Genomic DNA, 15,564 nt, shown 5'->3' with positions numbered 1-15,564 from the left:
ATGTACTGATTTTTTTAGATTTTGTGTATATCGGTATAGGAAATGTATTGATTTTTAATGTATTAATCCAGATCAACGGAAGTCTGTTTTGTTGATAGCGGGAAATGCTAAGTTAGTCTTTTCGTCGCAGAAGTGACAAAAACTGTATTAGCCTGAAGGCCCAGCAGGAGGTCATTACCTGTTGTCATGTCTTGTTAGAGAGACAAGAACTTGTCTGAACAATGTAGAGTCAGGATACAAGTGTTGTAGGATATCACAGATTGCTGTGAATTTAAAGTTAAACTTGAAGTTAAATTGCGTTAACTTCACATCTAGAGAAATATCACTGATGTTAAATCATCTGATGTGATATCAGACGCTTCGGTGCCTGGTTGGATTAGGGGGCTGGTTTACACAATGGCAGAAGGTGTTTCAAAATCTGTATAAAAGGGAGCTCTGTTTGACCATGTAGCATTATGCCATCTGTACTTCTGGAGATCACTTGTACCTTAAACTATAGTGCATATAACTGTCCTTATTAGGACACTTGAGCTAATAGAACATCACTGCTTCAAGATCCTGTTTTGCCTACTTCCCTGCAGCAATTCTTGTCACCTACAGGTTAGACCAATCTAATCCATTATTCCAGTACCAACGCTTTACCTGCTAACCTGCAACTCTGGCCAGTGTGATAAGCCAGAGAGAACCATCCACAGCAATGCTGATCTGAAGGCAACAGGTCAGGGGTACCAGGCCAGTTGTAGCAGCAAGGGGGTACACACAGTTATTGGTGCTGCTAAGAAGCCTAGTGGTGGCAGCAGCAAAAGCTCATTCTACTGCAGTTAGAGGGCGCATTTGGGATAAATAAAGGGGATGGTGGCAAGGCAAGCCCAGCTGGTCCCCAGAAACACAACAGACAGGGTGGCATAGGAGATCCATCCTGTCCCAATAGTCGTTTAGTTTTAAAATGTCCATTAAGTTCAAGCCTTAATATTCAAACTCTAAAGCGAGTTTTCCTAACTTTCATTGATCTTATCATAAATAACCCTTTTCATAATTGTATATTAAAGTCAATACTTCTGACCACATTGAGTGATCTTATTTCCTGTACAGACATGCTAGTGAAAAGGCTGTCTTTGAGGTTTTCATATGTGTCATGAATGTATACATCTACATTGGTCATACTTCCACCTTTAATCTATATTTCTATTGTAAATGAACAAGAAACCCAAAATTTCCCTAGTACCATAAAAATATTTAGATAAAGGGTTGATAACAAGTTGTTTATGTAATTCATACCACACACTGTCCCCTGAAAATAGTTGCCCCTACCTCTGAAAAAGTATTTTTTATTATTATTATTATTATTATTATTATTATTATTATTATTAATAGTGACCATATGGAGACTATTACTTAATTTGCTTTTCATGTGATTGTCAATACCTGTCCACCTCTATCATGCATGCAGCAAGATTTATTGAAGTTGTTCAGTGTTTAAAATTGAATAGTATTGCATTGTGGTCATGTTCAGGCTCAGTGTTGGAGATTCAGTGCCTTGTGTCCCCCTAGACTGACCTGTGCTGATGCACCTACTAAACATCAAAGTGCTTCAGTAAAGTTATTTAGCATTACGATGAACTTGTGATGGCAAGCAGCAAGCATAATGCATACACATTGAGTTGAATGCATAATGAAAATGCATTTAATGCATAATAAAAGTAATTTTACAACTGTAATAAAAGAAAACTTATGAGAATAGGTCAATCACATCTACAAATAACTTATATACATTTAAGTGTTTAAGAGTTGTTACAGTAAATGAAGAGCATTTTACTTTATTAATAGCTAGGAAAAAATAACTAGCATCCAGTCCCTAAAATATAGGACAAAATTTGTCTTGGCAGTAAAACATTAAGAACTAGTACATTATAGTTGTAGAAAAGTTTCGGCAGTAAGAAAAAGATATCGACTATTTATAATATTTTGGGTTAACAAATTGTATCGAAGGGATTTGCCTTTCATTTCTTTACATCAAATTGGTTATGTAAATCTTACATTATTTATGTCACCTTTAAAGATACTGACACAATATGTAGTGCAGATGGTGTGGATTTCACAACATAAAATCACTCTGAGTCTAGCCAGTGCTTGTCACATTTCATATGATGCAGTTCTGCACTTTGGCATACTGCATACTATATTACAAGGGACAGTGCACATTCGATTTGCTTCATCTGTATACACATGGCTTGCATTCTATTTAATTTTCAGATTTAAAGAGCAGACTTTTTATTGTAGCTAACTTTATGATCTCAGAAATGTTTTTGCATAATTAATAAAATAGAGATGTTTTTCTCACTGTGGTGCTTGATTACAGTAAAGCTCATGACCTTATTGATTGGAGACTCACATTAAAGAGACTTGCTAATTTAGTTGCACTAATTGTAATTGTAAATTGGACAGGAATCAATGCCCGAAAGAAGTGGACAACCAATTTTCTCACAATATTCTGCATCCCCATATAAAACAAAGCAGGCTGCTTTATTGAGCTACTGACTAGCTTGAAAATCTATGATAACATGGAGCACATTTTAACAAAAAAAAAAATGATACTATTATAATATGTGAAAGATGCCTATGTTGAATTCCAGTATTCCCAACATAGCTGCGCTAATGCCATGAACTAATATTTCTAGTGTAAAAGATAATATATATATATATATATATATATATATATATAAATGTATATATACAGTATATATAAATACTTTATACTCTCTCTCTCTATGTATATTTATATATAGACGCACACATTTTATGTATATATATATATATATATATATATATATATATATCTCAATATGTAGCTTTTGAACTAGAAATATTTCTTCATGGCATTGGCCACACACAGACACACACATACAGGGCATGTATATTGTATATAAATGTGTGTGTGTGTATATATATATATATATAGGGTTAAGGTTACCGCCTCTTGAGGTGCACTGACGGCTGCACTTCACACGCATCAACCAAATAAATCACACCAGACCAGTGTCTTGGTTCAAGTAGATTTAGCTAGTTTTATTCACCAGTAGAAAAACAAGCCTAACCTGTCCGGCTGCTAACTAGCACACAAGGAATACCATCTCTAAAATAACAGCGCTTACTGGTAACAAATTTCAGTGTCTCTCAGTAGGCATCTGACCTGTTCCCCAGATTGTGAGAGCTTTTAAACAACACCTCATTAGGTGCAACTCCTGATTACAAGCAGAGTGTCTGGTACGTTGGAAGCCCTGGAATGGGCCTGATGAACGGAGTCCACCCTTCTTTCTCCATTCATAACACCAGGGACACTTACACTGGCTTTCCTACAGCTGTAAACAATCTCTGGGAAGCTCATTCCCAAAAACAATCTCCCTGGGGTTTTAAAATACATATAACAGAAATTCAGGACATTCATATCTGCCATTTACCACTTTCCCAGTGCTTCTGCCACAATATATACACAGTACACACACACACACACACACACATAAATACATATATATATATATATATATATATATATATATATATATATATATATGTATATATATATATATATATATTTGTACATACACATGTATATTGTTAAGAGCAGAGTAGTGTGCGAAACTCAACTGCTAGAACCGCTTCATGAGATGTTCCTTGGAAAGGGGGCTACTAAAGCTGAACTTGTCACATTCCACAGTGCTCAGTCGCCTCCAGGACTTTAGCTCAGATAGTAGCAGTTGTTGATCTAGCCCTTGCACAGTGGAGAGGACAGAACACAGTAGAAGGTAGTGAGCACCCAGGATGTTATTAACAGAACTCTGAGTCAGAAAGGCATGGGTTAATGTGGAACAGTCTGGCACTTGCCCAATGGAGCAAGTTAGATAGACAGACAGACAGATAGACAACAAGCATACAACAAATGAGATGTTGAATTACAGTTGGTTGGAGTTGAAAGAAAATGGTAAATTGTTACCAGGGGACATAGTAGTGATGCCTCTTTACATATTAACAAAGGTTGTAAATAAGAACACTATGCCAAGTGATCAAAGTCATTCAAACACTGTATAAAGGCAAGGTGAAAGAATGGCTTCATGAATAATATATTAAGGCTTGAGTTGAGTAATTGAATGGAAAACTAGCTAAAACAGAGCAGTCTATTGGAATTCATGATATTGAGTCACTGTCTAGCTAAAAAACCTGCAAGAATATAGTAGGTATATATTTAATTTTTATGTTACCTCAGCCAGCTATTACATACAAAATTAAGTCTTGTTTACTGAAAATCCTACTTACATATTATTAAATTAAGCATATAAATACCCACTCTATATACAAACCCAAAACATACTAACTGTCCCCAACACACACAAGTAGAAAATGGTTTGACCTCTAATTCTAAAACATGAGTTGGTTTGCATAAAAGCACTGCTAAAATGAATATGTTATGGTATCTGTAGCAATAATTAGCAAAGGACATTATGGGAGTGACTGATCCAGGGAATTTATTTGATTATCATTGTTGGAGTCAGCAAGTAATTTTTATTTTGTGGCCTAAATTGGCAATGGTCACATTAAAGATTTATCTTTCCTTCCCTGCATTAATGCAATGACAATTTGATAAACTTGTGTCATTTTTTTACCTTACAATGTAAGGTTTCTTTAAACAACTACCCTCCCCCACTCTGAATTGTATTAATCAAAAGAGATATGAAAACTTGCCTATTCACAAGACAAAAATGTGTGGAAAAGTGTGCAACAACTCTTCTCTGCAATTTACAGTACAAGTGTTAAATGTTTTGATAATTCCCTCTCTATATGGCAGTGTACAGTGAACAGAGAATAGGTGCCCAATAACGCTATAATTCATGTAATTTTAAAAACTAACACTCACATGAAAATGCCTTACCTGGAACAATAAGTTTTCTAAAAGCATGTACTTGGCGTACTATAGTGGATTGGTTTCGTGACATTATCAGAATGAGAAGTGACATTTCAAGTTGCAGATTACATATATTACAAATACTTGTAGCAGCAATCTAAAGTAAATTATTTCTGGAATGGAAAGCTCATTAATTCAGTTGAAGGATACTTTAGTACATCAATGCACAAAGTCTATACCACAGTTTGCATAAAATGCATATTTTGTAATATCAGATCAATTTATGTGTAAACCACTAATAAATATATATATATATATATATATATATATATATATATATATATATATATATATACATAGTCCTGGAGGGCCAGATGGTTAAGAGGACTATTTGGGCAATATCCAGGATGGTGCAGCGGCCATGATAGTGCAGGGTGTTATGTGCGTATTGTCGCTAACCAATAACGATTGTCGAACCTCGATTTGTGTTTCCAAAGCACAAAGATTTATTCGCAATAAGTAGAATAATATGCTCAAGCGAAGTAATAGTAAATACAGCCGTTACTTATCGCAGGCGCTCTGGATCCAGTGCAGTCATTCAATCCTGAAGTCTGGGGACAAGATGTCTGCACACTGGATCACAAGCTGCTGCTTATATACACAATCAAATACAGTAATACAATGAAGATGGTATAGCTTGCATCTATTGGTCCAGGTCTCAGGAATGTCCAAGAGGTTGTCAATCATTGGCTGGTTCATCCTAAGGAATCCAAAGGAGGGGGTCATCTCTGCAGGGGGTATGCTCTGCTCTTCCCGCCAAGATTCCTTAGTCTTAAGTAGTTCATAATTCCCTATCATTCATAACTTATGTATGCACTCTGCGATTCACTCGCAGAGTGAACCAAACAGTAGGATATGTAACGAGGTTCATTATGATACCACTCATGATGTGATTCCTTCAACCTGTTCCGTGTATTTCACTAATATGCATGTAACTCTGATATAACATATAAATACTACTATATTGCGACATAACTGACTATGTGTTGCAACTACCATTAATGTGTACTATTTTATAAGTATGCGTGTTTGTGCGAATGTATGGTAAAAGACCAATTACTGTTGCTGCCACGTGTAGTGGATGCGTACGCCCTTTCACGCCACAGAGTGCCCTGGTACGTCGTAGCGTACCGTACGCATCTATTCAGACAAAGACAACCAAGTTCGCTAGACTTTAATTGAAATGACTTTATCCAATTTGTTGACTTCGACAAGGGGCTATGGTGGTTTCTGTGCCTAGTGGTGTAGAAGCCTGGATGGTAGCAAAGCAGTTATCACGGTGGCAATTTAATGAAGGTGGTAAAATAAGGCAATATTTTGGCACAGCAATGTTCTGGTAGAGCAGTACATTGGCAAAGGTAATGCAGTACAATAGTGAATAGTGGTAGAGTTAAGAGCAGTAAATATAAAGGCAATGGGAAAATAGTGTGGGAGGGTTCATTAGTGGCAGGAGAGTAGTGAAGAGACAGGGACAGCAGTGAACTAGTGAGAAAGGTGAGGTGAGAGTGTTTGTGGACAGCCAAAGTAGTAAGTCAAAGGGCAAGGTTCAGAGAGATAGAGCAGGAGTTGTGCAGCTGGATGGTGAGAGTGAAGCAGGGAAATAACATAGATAAAACAAAGATATAATTATCAAATTACAATGTGCAGAACAGTGAAAAAAAAGTGCAGTGGAAGGCTGCAGCAGATGAAGTTATTGGCGTTGCTTTGTGCCCCCAATTATGCCATTATGTTTTACAAACCACACTGTCCAGCACACTCCCTCTACTCTTCCCTACACTCCAGGTGCAGAACCCTATGCCACAATCCTACTCTGTACAACTGAAGAAGCATTAGGCACTTCAAGAGAAGCTCTGAATCTGTGGTCATGTGTTCTGACCTGTGACCCTTCCTACTCATCAGCTCAGCTATTTAAACCTTCTCTGTGCACAGGCCTGGAGTATCGGGCTCCAAACCTTTGCTCCAGTGTTCCAGTACTTCTTGTGGCTTATCCCTGTGAATTCTGACCTGGACCATTCCTGACCTATCCACATACATAAATACCAAACAGTAAAGCAAACATTTAAATACCTTACCTTGTGCCAGAAGAAGAAAGGAAAGCACCCACAGTGTCCCCCTAACTGCATGTGACAAAGTACATATAAAACAGTGGAGAAAAGATGCAGCACATATGTTACAAAAATGCACATTCAAAATGAGATCATAATTAATAAAATTAATTTTCAATAAACAATAATTTAATATTCCAGTTTATGTAAAAAGAACCAGGTAATCAAACTACCATGACCCTCATGAAAGCTACCCTTTAGTGCTAACTTTTCCAACGCATTATATATTTATGGTAGCCTAAAGAATTATTACTCATTATTATACAGTAAATTAAAATGTAACGGCTAGAAAAAAAATCTATTAATCATCCAAAATTCTGACGACATAATATGCATTATGATTTCAATCCATGAAATATATCAGTATTTCAGAAATATGTCTCTTAGCATATTTGTCTTCCCATTACTATTTTCTTCATAAATATGTACAACGGTTCTTTAAAATATTGCATAATGTAAAGGTTTACTTTAAAAAGACATTGCATCTACATTTATCACAAAATAGTCATCATAAGGTATTAAGGCCTTTAAAATATGTAACTCATGTTATGATATCATTTCACACAACATTACTCAATATCTGGAATAAGACTGTGCTAAAACTTGATGAAAGATATAAAGTTAAGTATAAATTTACATTATAGGCTTGGCTCTACTGCAGTTGAATATTCTTCACCTTTGAAAACTTGAGCAATGCCAATATCTATATCAAAGCCTCAAGTAATAAGGCTATGCTGGTGCATAACATGAATGAAACTTGCTAAAGCATAGCTTGCATGTGTAACATTTCTTAATGAACTAATAAAGAATAAATAAAAAGTGCAGTGCTGCATGTTAAAGAATTCACTGGAAAGCTATGTTCTCTGTTTAAATGTGGAATCTAACATGTACTGTGTTGCTAAATGAAAATAAAGTCACCAAAGGTGACCTGAATGCCACATGCTTTATTGTGCTATGAAAATTGACATGATAATGCAACACTTTTATATGGAACATCATTTGGTTTCAAAGACTCTGTGAATGGTTTATCATTTAGTTTAGGTACCCAATTGTGAATCAACAAAAACTCTCACCTTATAAGCATATGTTTGCACATCATACCACAGAGTAATGGAATAGCAGATGGGCTGTAAAAGGTTATGAATTCAATCTGGTTGGTTCTTTTCGGCTAACATGCATCTTGAAATACTAACTGGTCTGTAGTAATAGAAATAATGCTATAAAAATGTTCATTTGATTTATATCTTACTACTTTTACATGAAGTGACTCATAAAACACATATAAATACTATGGAAGAATATTATATATAAATAGAGCATTGACGGAAAATGACCAGCAAAGGATATGTAATCTACCTTAACAAAATTAACTATTACATGGGAAAATATTATCATCATCAAAAAAAGAATTTCCCAAAGTGCATTATTGCACCTCTGGCTTCAACAGTTTGAAAAAGAGAGATTACCCTAATATCATGAGATTTCCTTGTTCAAGAATTGGGTTTTGCTCTTAGTGGTGATGCTACCAGTTAGCCATCACCACCCATTATTCTTAATGAAAGCTAATCATTTTTAACTGCACATCATCTTCTAATACATATAAACCTTTTTATGTTAGCTACTTTGTTGTGTGCCTAGGTCCATCACAAAAAAATCTATCAAAGCCTTGCCTGCAATCAGCCCCCCTCCTGGATTGGATTTGAGAAGGTGCTGGAAAAAAACCATTATCAGGTTGTACTTTATCATAAAGCGATACACAGCAAACATGTATCAAACTACATCTGATCTATTTCATTTATAAGTGACAGCATTTCCTTTTTACTCAAAGCATATCCGTTTATATCGCTGGAAACAAAGCAACATTCAACGGTTTATCTACTCTGCCCTCGTGATATATTCGAATGTTAGAAATCCCATGGCACTCTACAGACTTCCAAGTAACAAAATCACATTATAAGGAATGACCTAGACCTACTAAGAGTCATTAAAGAACCACAACAAAGTGCATACCCGTACATCTCCTTTATGTTATTTCTGCATGTATCTCTTTCTTCTTCTCCACCACACTGCTTTTCTAAGTGCATGCCCAATTCACAGTGATATCCACCTGAAAATGCACATGGAGAAAGGGTGAAACATTTATGTTTTTCTCCTAAAATACCGCTCAGTTCAGCCTCACTTATGACTTAAATCAATCCTGAAAGTTGAGGGGACACCAGGGGGTAAATGAATTAATCTGCGCATTCGGCAAGTCGCCGATATTCAGCGACTTTGCTGGGCATATTTAAAACGGCAATGTCTTTACAGATAAAACTTGCCTGTAAAGACATTGCCGTTTTAAATCTGTTCTGCAAAGTCACCAAATATCAGTGACTTGCAGAAAGCGCAGATTGATACATTTACCCCCAGGACTCTGTTTATAACATTTTTAACGTTTGTGTGATTTTGAAAGATTTTATTACATTGGTAAAAGTTGAAAACTGAGGTTGAAAAATCCTTTTGCATGTAAAAAAGACTTTGCCCCGCCTGAAATGTAAGGACTGCATATGTAAATAACACTGCTTTATTCTTATTTAAATAATATTATCCCACATAATAAAATCTCATGTTTGCATGTACCTAATCCATATCCACTACAAAACAACTGCTCCCATTGGACAGTGCAAACATTTGCACCCACACAGACACCAGCATCTTGGCCTGTACCTTCCTATAAAACTGTGCAATTGTGCAATAGTAGATGTGTGACATCACAAATATATATTTGTACTGCAGGAATGCACTTTTGCATGTAAATGAGCCATACTCATAAGTATTATATAACGCTCTGTCTTCAGGACATTTACAATATAACAACTTAACATGCTGACTTAAAGCAAATGCATAAACTAAGGGACGTTTTATTTGATATATTAACTATATTTAGAAGGGTCCATGCTCATTATAGTTGCAGGTGTTAGTAAACATGCTGCAGGTGCTCCTAAACTCACATTTAAAGCTATTTTTATTTGGATAGGGATATTGTTTATTTACATCATTATTAAAATTATGTAAGACTTTGAATCACCATATATAGTTCTACAGAGAGTACTATTTGGACAGCAAAATTGCTCTTTAATTCGCTTTTGTTCTTCTTTACATCATACTTGCCAACTTATGGCAGGTATGATCCGGGAGCTGCTGGGGCAGGTGGGCGAGCAGGGGGCAGGGCTCCGAAAGTCTTGTCGTTTTGGCCTCTGCTCCATGACGTAAACGCAGCATTTTGGATTTAATTCTGCCCACTTTACTAGGAAGTGGGCAGATGCGGGAGACTTTCATACTCTCCCGGGAGTCCAGGAGACCCACCCAGAATTCGGGAGTCTCCCGGACATTCTGGAAGAGTTGGCAAGTATGCTTTACATTTGTTAACTCTGGCTAGGTGTGGCCCTTATCTAAAAAGAAATATGCTGTTGTGACACATGTCCTTTACATTGAATACCTAAATTAGTGAAATCTTTTTCCTGTGCTGATTTCTGGTATTTTAGTTCACTTCACTATGCAATCCATAGTCACTAAGCAAAAATGTGACCACTTTCCCCTCTTATGTCAGTGTATTTAGATTTATAATACAGAATGCCATCATATATTCAAACTTTTGTTACAGAATACAATAGTTTAATCATGTAAGATATTCAATATCTTAAGTTCAAATTAGCTCATAAATAAATTGACCCTGATATTGTATTTGTGGGAATTACAGGACATAAACTGTTCATTAACTGCAATTTCCAGCAAATTGAATAGAGTTACTACACATGATTGCACACAACAATATATTGCATAAAAAAACTAATATTATAAACACATAAAAAGAATGACAAACCATGCAAGACTTAAAGCTCATGCTTGGGAAGAAAGCAGTGGAAAGTGCAACTGTCCTTTTTACAAGGGAAAATGCTTTATTATCTTACCAAGAAGGCAAGACGTTTTTCAGCAAGTTGCCCTTCTTCTAGGTGCAAACAAGTACACTACAGCTGGGTCGATATATTGAAAAAAACATGGAATTTCAGTGCCATTAAAGATGACAAATTGTCATTGATGTTATGTCATCTTTTTAATTTAATCAACTGTATAATTACCTTCTTATTGTACCAGTGTTCAGTCTTTAACTAATGCAGTGTAAGTTTTGGTGATATATATTTCACTTGAAAATGAACAGCATTTTAATTGCAGGCACCGCATTATGTTTCTTATATTACAGTATATTTCATCTCTAGCTTCTCCAAGATTCATTGCTTCATTACTTCATATTATATTGCCCAAAGCTGGATATCTACATCTTTATGATGCCCTGGTTCCAGAGCTCATGAAATATGCAAGCTGACATTGTATTTTGAGGGACAGATACAAGACGTTGCTATAAAATTTGAATAGACTGCCTTGGAATTTATTGTCAGTTGAAGTAAAATAAAGTTTAGGAGAGTTTGTAATTCTGTAGAGCGAAAATATCATTATTAGTATTATTATTTGGCTGTTTGGCATTTTAGAACATTCCTGATTTTGATTGTGAACAAACCATGAAAATAACAAGGAACATGTTCTTAGTGCTAGCCCCAAGAGCTCTTATATTTATTTTATTTCTAAAGTTCTATAACATTGCTCAGTGGAATTCATGCCCATCAGTTTTTGTGTCCAATATTAACATCTAGCTACCATTATATAGATATGTTATAAATAAGCTGGTATTGAAGATTACAATGTTTATGTTGAAAAGTACAATATAAAGTAAATAATGCAATTACAACAATGAATGGCCTTTGCAAAACTGGTATTAGGATTTCCCCCCACAATCAACAATATTTTTAAAGCATGCTATATTTAAAAAGAAATAATGCCATTTTTGTGTCAAAGTAACTTGCATCCAAGCAGAGATCAAAATTATCCCAGAGCAAATATCCTTTGGATTAAATCGCATTCTCGTAAAATTACACATGACCCTAATCAGATTACAGAGGAGTTCTGACAATTTTACAGCAGACTCTATAACATCTGACATAAGATGTGCCTGTCCCCTTCTTCTGTGGAGTCATCTCAGGACTTCCTCTCTCAGTGTAACTTGCCCAGACTCTCTCCCAGTGCACTCAAGGTGCTAGGTGCAGACAGCACCACTCAAAAAATCTCCGATGTTAGCCTTATTCATTGTATCAACGCTAAACAGGCCCTGCTTCTTTCTCTGGATGCAGAGGAAACAATTTATCGTATCACTTGTCTATTTATGATAGAAACCCTCAAGAGATTTGGCTTTGGTGTCTACTTTCAGAGATTGAGACACTGTATTCAGTTCCCTCGACCATGGTCTCTGTAAATGGCATATTATCATCCTCACTCCCAATTCCTAACTGTCCTAATCAGGGATGTCCCGTCACCCCTGATTTTCGCTATTGTGATTGAGCCCTTGGTGGCGAGAATTCACCTTTTCTCCGATATTAAATGCATTGTGGTCAGGTCTGCGAAATATAAGCTGAGTTTATTTGCAGATGATATACTCCTCACTTTGACCTCCCCTCATACTTCCCTCCTGAACCTGTTTATGTCAGCTCTGCTTATGGAACCCTCTCGAGTTATACAATTAATTTTTCTAAAACAGATTCATGGTCAACAGATTCAACAGGTCATGAAGCCACAAAAGATTCTTAAAGAGAGACACACACACTTTGAGTAATTATGCAGAGATAAATCAAGTATTCTATTCATCTTGGCTGCATGAAAATATCAGAGCAAATCCAGGACACCAAAAGTTGTTGAAAAATAAAATGGAATATTTTTAATTTTTAATGCTGAATATAATAAATGTTTTTATTTTATTTACACTACAAATTACTGCTGGTTCCACCGCCTCCACTCCACTGAAACTGCCCTGGCCATAGTCACCAACGATCTCCTCTCTGCTAAAGCTAGGGGCCACTTCTCCCTTCTCATTCTCTTGGATCTCTCAGCGGCCTTCGACACCATTGACCACCTGCTCTTGCTCCACACCCTTCAATCCTTTGGCCTCTCCGGCTCCGCCCTGTCCTGGTTCACCTCTTACCTTGCTGACCGTACCTTCTCCGTCTCCACCTCTGGATCTATCTCCCCCTCCTCCCTTCCAGTTGGGGTCCCCCAAGGCTCTGTTCTTGGACCCCTACTGTTCTCTCTTTACACCTCTTCCCTGGGTGAACTCATCAGCTCCTTTGGTCTCAAGTACCACCTTTATGCAGATGACACCCAACTCTACCTTTCCTCTCCTGATCTCTCTCCCTCCCTCCTCTCCAGGGTGTATGCCTGCCTCTCCGCCATCTCCTCCTGGATGTCCTCTAGATTCCTCAAACTTAATTTCGCTAAAACCGAACTTATTGTCTTTCCCCCCGCTCACTCCCCCTCCCCTTCCGACCTTTCTATCACCGTTCTCAACTCCTCTATTTCCCCTGTTTCTCAACTTCGCTGCCTTGGCGTCACCCTGGACTCCTCTCTCTCCTTTGCCCCTCATATCCTCTCTCTCACTAAATCCTGCCGCTTCCAGCTGCGCAGCATCGCACGCATTCGGCCCTTCCTCTCCCAAGATGCCACTAAAGCTCTTGTCCACTCTCTTATTATCTCCCGCTTGGACTACTGTAACCTCCTCCTTACTGGCCTCCCCCACTCTCATCTCGCTCCCCTTCGCTCCGTACTCAATGCTGCCGCTCGGATCATTTTCCTTTCTGGCCGCTCCTCTTCTGTCTCCCCCCTCTACCAATCCCTCCACTGGCTCCCCATCATGACCTTTCTGTAGCTTAAAAATATAATAGAAGTTCCAATATTATTACTGCAACTATAATTTATGTTGTATTACTAATTTATTGAAATAATTTTTCAAGGATACTTTGTATTTAAGAATATAATAAATAACTCTGAAAAAATAATTCTGATTCGGGTTATGAGAGACCAGTGCATACGTTATAAAGGCTGGGACCTCAGATTCTCTAGCTGATTTTTCAAGTAAATGTGTTTAACCTAATAATGGACAAGTAGGGCCTTGAAGATGAAGCATTTTGAAGGTATTATTAGGCTGTCTCCACAAATGAGCAAAGATCAAGTAATATTGGAATTGTTTTCTTTAGCTTTGAACTTTGATGTATTAAAGCTATTACTTAATGATGGTGAGTATATGCATTCCAGTAACAGCAAGTGTAAAATTTGTAACTCTTGCCAAACGTGTGTACTAAAAATCCTGGCATCCAACAGACCTCATGACAAGGCATATGATAACCTTTATAAAGTCATCTGCACACTATCAGTTAAGTCCAATGTGAGAGGACATTTTCAGAGCTAAAGATCATACAGACAAGGCTGAGAAATTCACTGTCTGAGGAGAACTTGGAATCATACATATTACTATCCATTGAAAGGGAATTATTAGCTAAATTGGATGCACATGTGACTAATGTGTGTGTGTTTGTGTAGCCCTTGGCTGCTATTAAATAAAATAACTTCTTACCCCATTCATACTGCACCAAAATCCCGGGTTTTTCCCGGGGCGAGCTCAAACGACCCAGGTCTTGGTGCAGTATGAATGGTACAAGTCCAAAATCCCGGGTCTAAAAACCCGGGTCTTCAACCCGGGATTTATCGAGGGGTAATTCCCGGGTCGGACCCGGGTCGCCTGCACTATGAATGGTGCAACCCGGGTTTTTCAACCCGGGTTGCACAGAAAACATGCTGATTGGCTGTCTTCCTGTCTCTGGAGGATGATGTCATTGTTGGAAGCCCGTGGAACATTGTAGAAGCTTTTTAGGAGAGATGGTGGATGGTGTACTCAACATAAAGCTGAAGCAGAAAAGTTTTTTTAGGGAGAAAATTGCTTTTATTAGTTTACAAAAACAGTGTTTATTTACAGCAATTATGACACACTGGATGGAGGAAGAGGTACGTGAGCTGATGAATGTCAGAGGGGAGGAAGAAATTAGAAGGCAAGTGACTGGGACTGTGAAGGATGCCACAGTGTACTACAACATCGCCAAAATATTCACACAACGTGGCATAAAGAGGACACAGCAACAAGTCCTGAACAAATTGAAGTCCCTGAAGAAGCAGTACACTAAAGTCCATGACCACAACGGGCGCAAAAGTGGCGCTGAAAGAATGGACTGGCCCTTTTATGACCAGTGCAATATGATCTTTGGACATTCTCCTCTGACAAATCCAATTGCACTGTCATCTTCTAGTAATGTGGATGCGGCTATACCAACACCAACAGAGAGCACACAGACAAGCGAGACCGCAACGATAATAATAGAAGATTCTATTGAAGACACCCCAGAACTGGAGTGCTCTGCCACAACAGATGACACCAACATTTCTTGGGAGGAATTGAACGATTCACAGCCATTCCCTGCTGCGCAAGTCGTTACAGATACTTCGCATGAAACGCTGCCAGAACCAGTGCCGGTGTCAAAGTCTACGCCAGGTCCCAGTTTACGCTCCAACAGTAAGTATCTTTAATAATCT

At 37.5% G+C, this 15,564-nt stretch overlaps 1 protein-coding gene across 1 annotated transcript in view; it reads right to left on the bottom strand.

Annotated features, from left to right (window-relative positions):
* Positions 1 to 3,647: 3,647 nt before the first annotated feature.
* Positions 3,648 to 15,564, bottom strand: part of LOC142150776 (uncharacterized) — a 30,419-nt gene continuing 18,502 nt past the window's right edge. The window contains exon 6 of the mRNA XM_075205967.1: positions 3,648 to 3,836. Coding sequence (XP_075062068.1) covers positions 3,648 to 3,836 — 189 coding nt within the window. The remainder of the gene's footprint in view (positions 3,837 to 15,564) is intronic.

Source organism: Mixophyes fleayi, chromosome 4, assembly GCF_038048845.1.
Source record: "Mixophyes fleayi isolate aMixFle1 chromosome 4, aMixFle1.hap1, whole genome shotgun sequence".
NCBI classification, from domain to species: Eukaryota; Metazoa; Chordata; class Amphibia; order Anura; family Limnodynastidae; genus Mixophyes; species Mixophyes fleayi.
The sequence above is the reverse complement of the archived record's forward strand: the minus strand, read 5'-3'. Positions and strand labels throughout refer to the sequence as shown.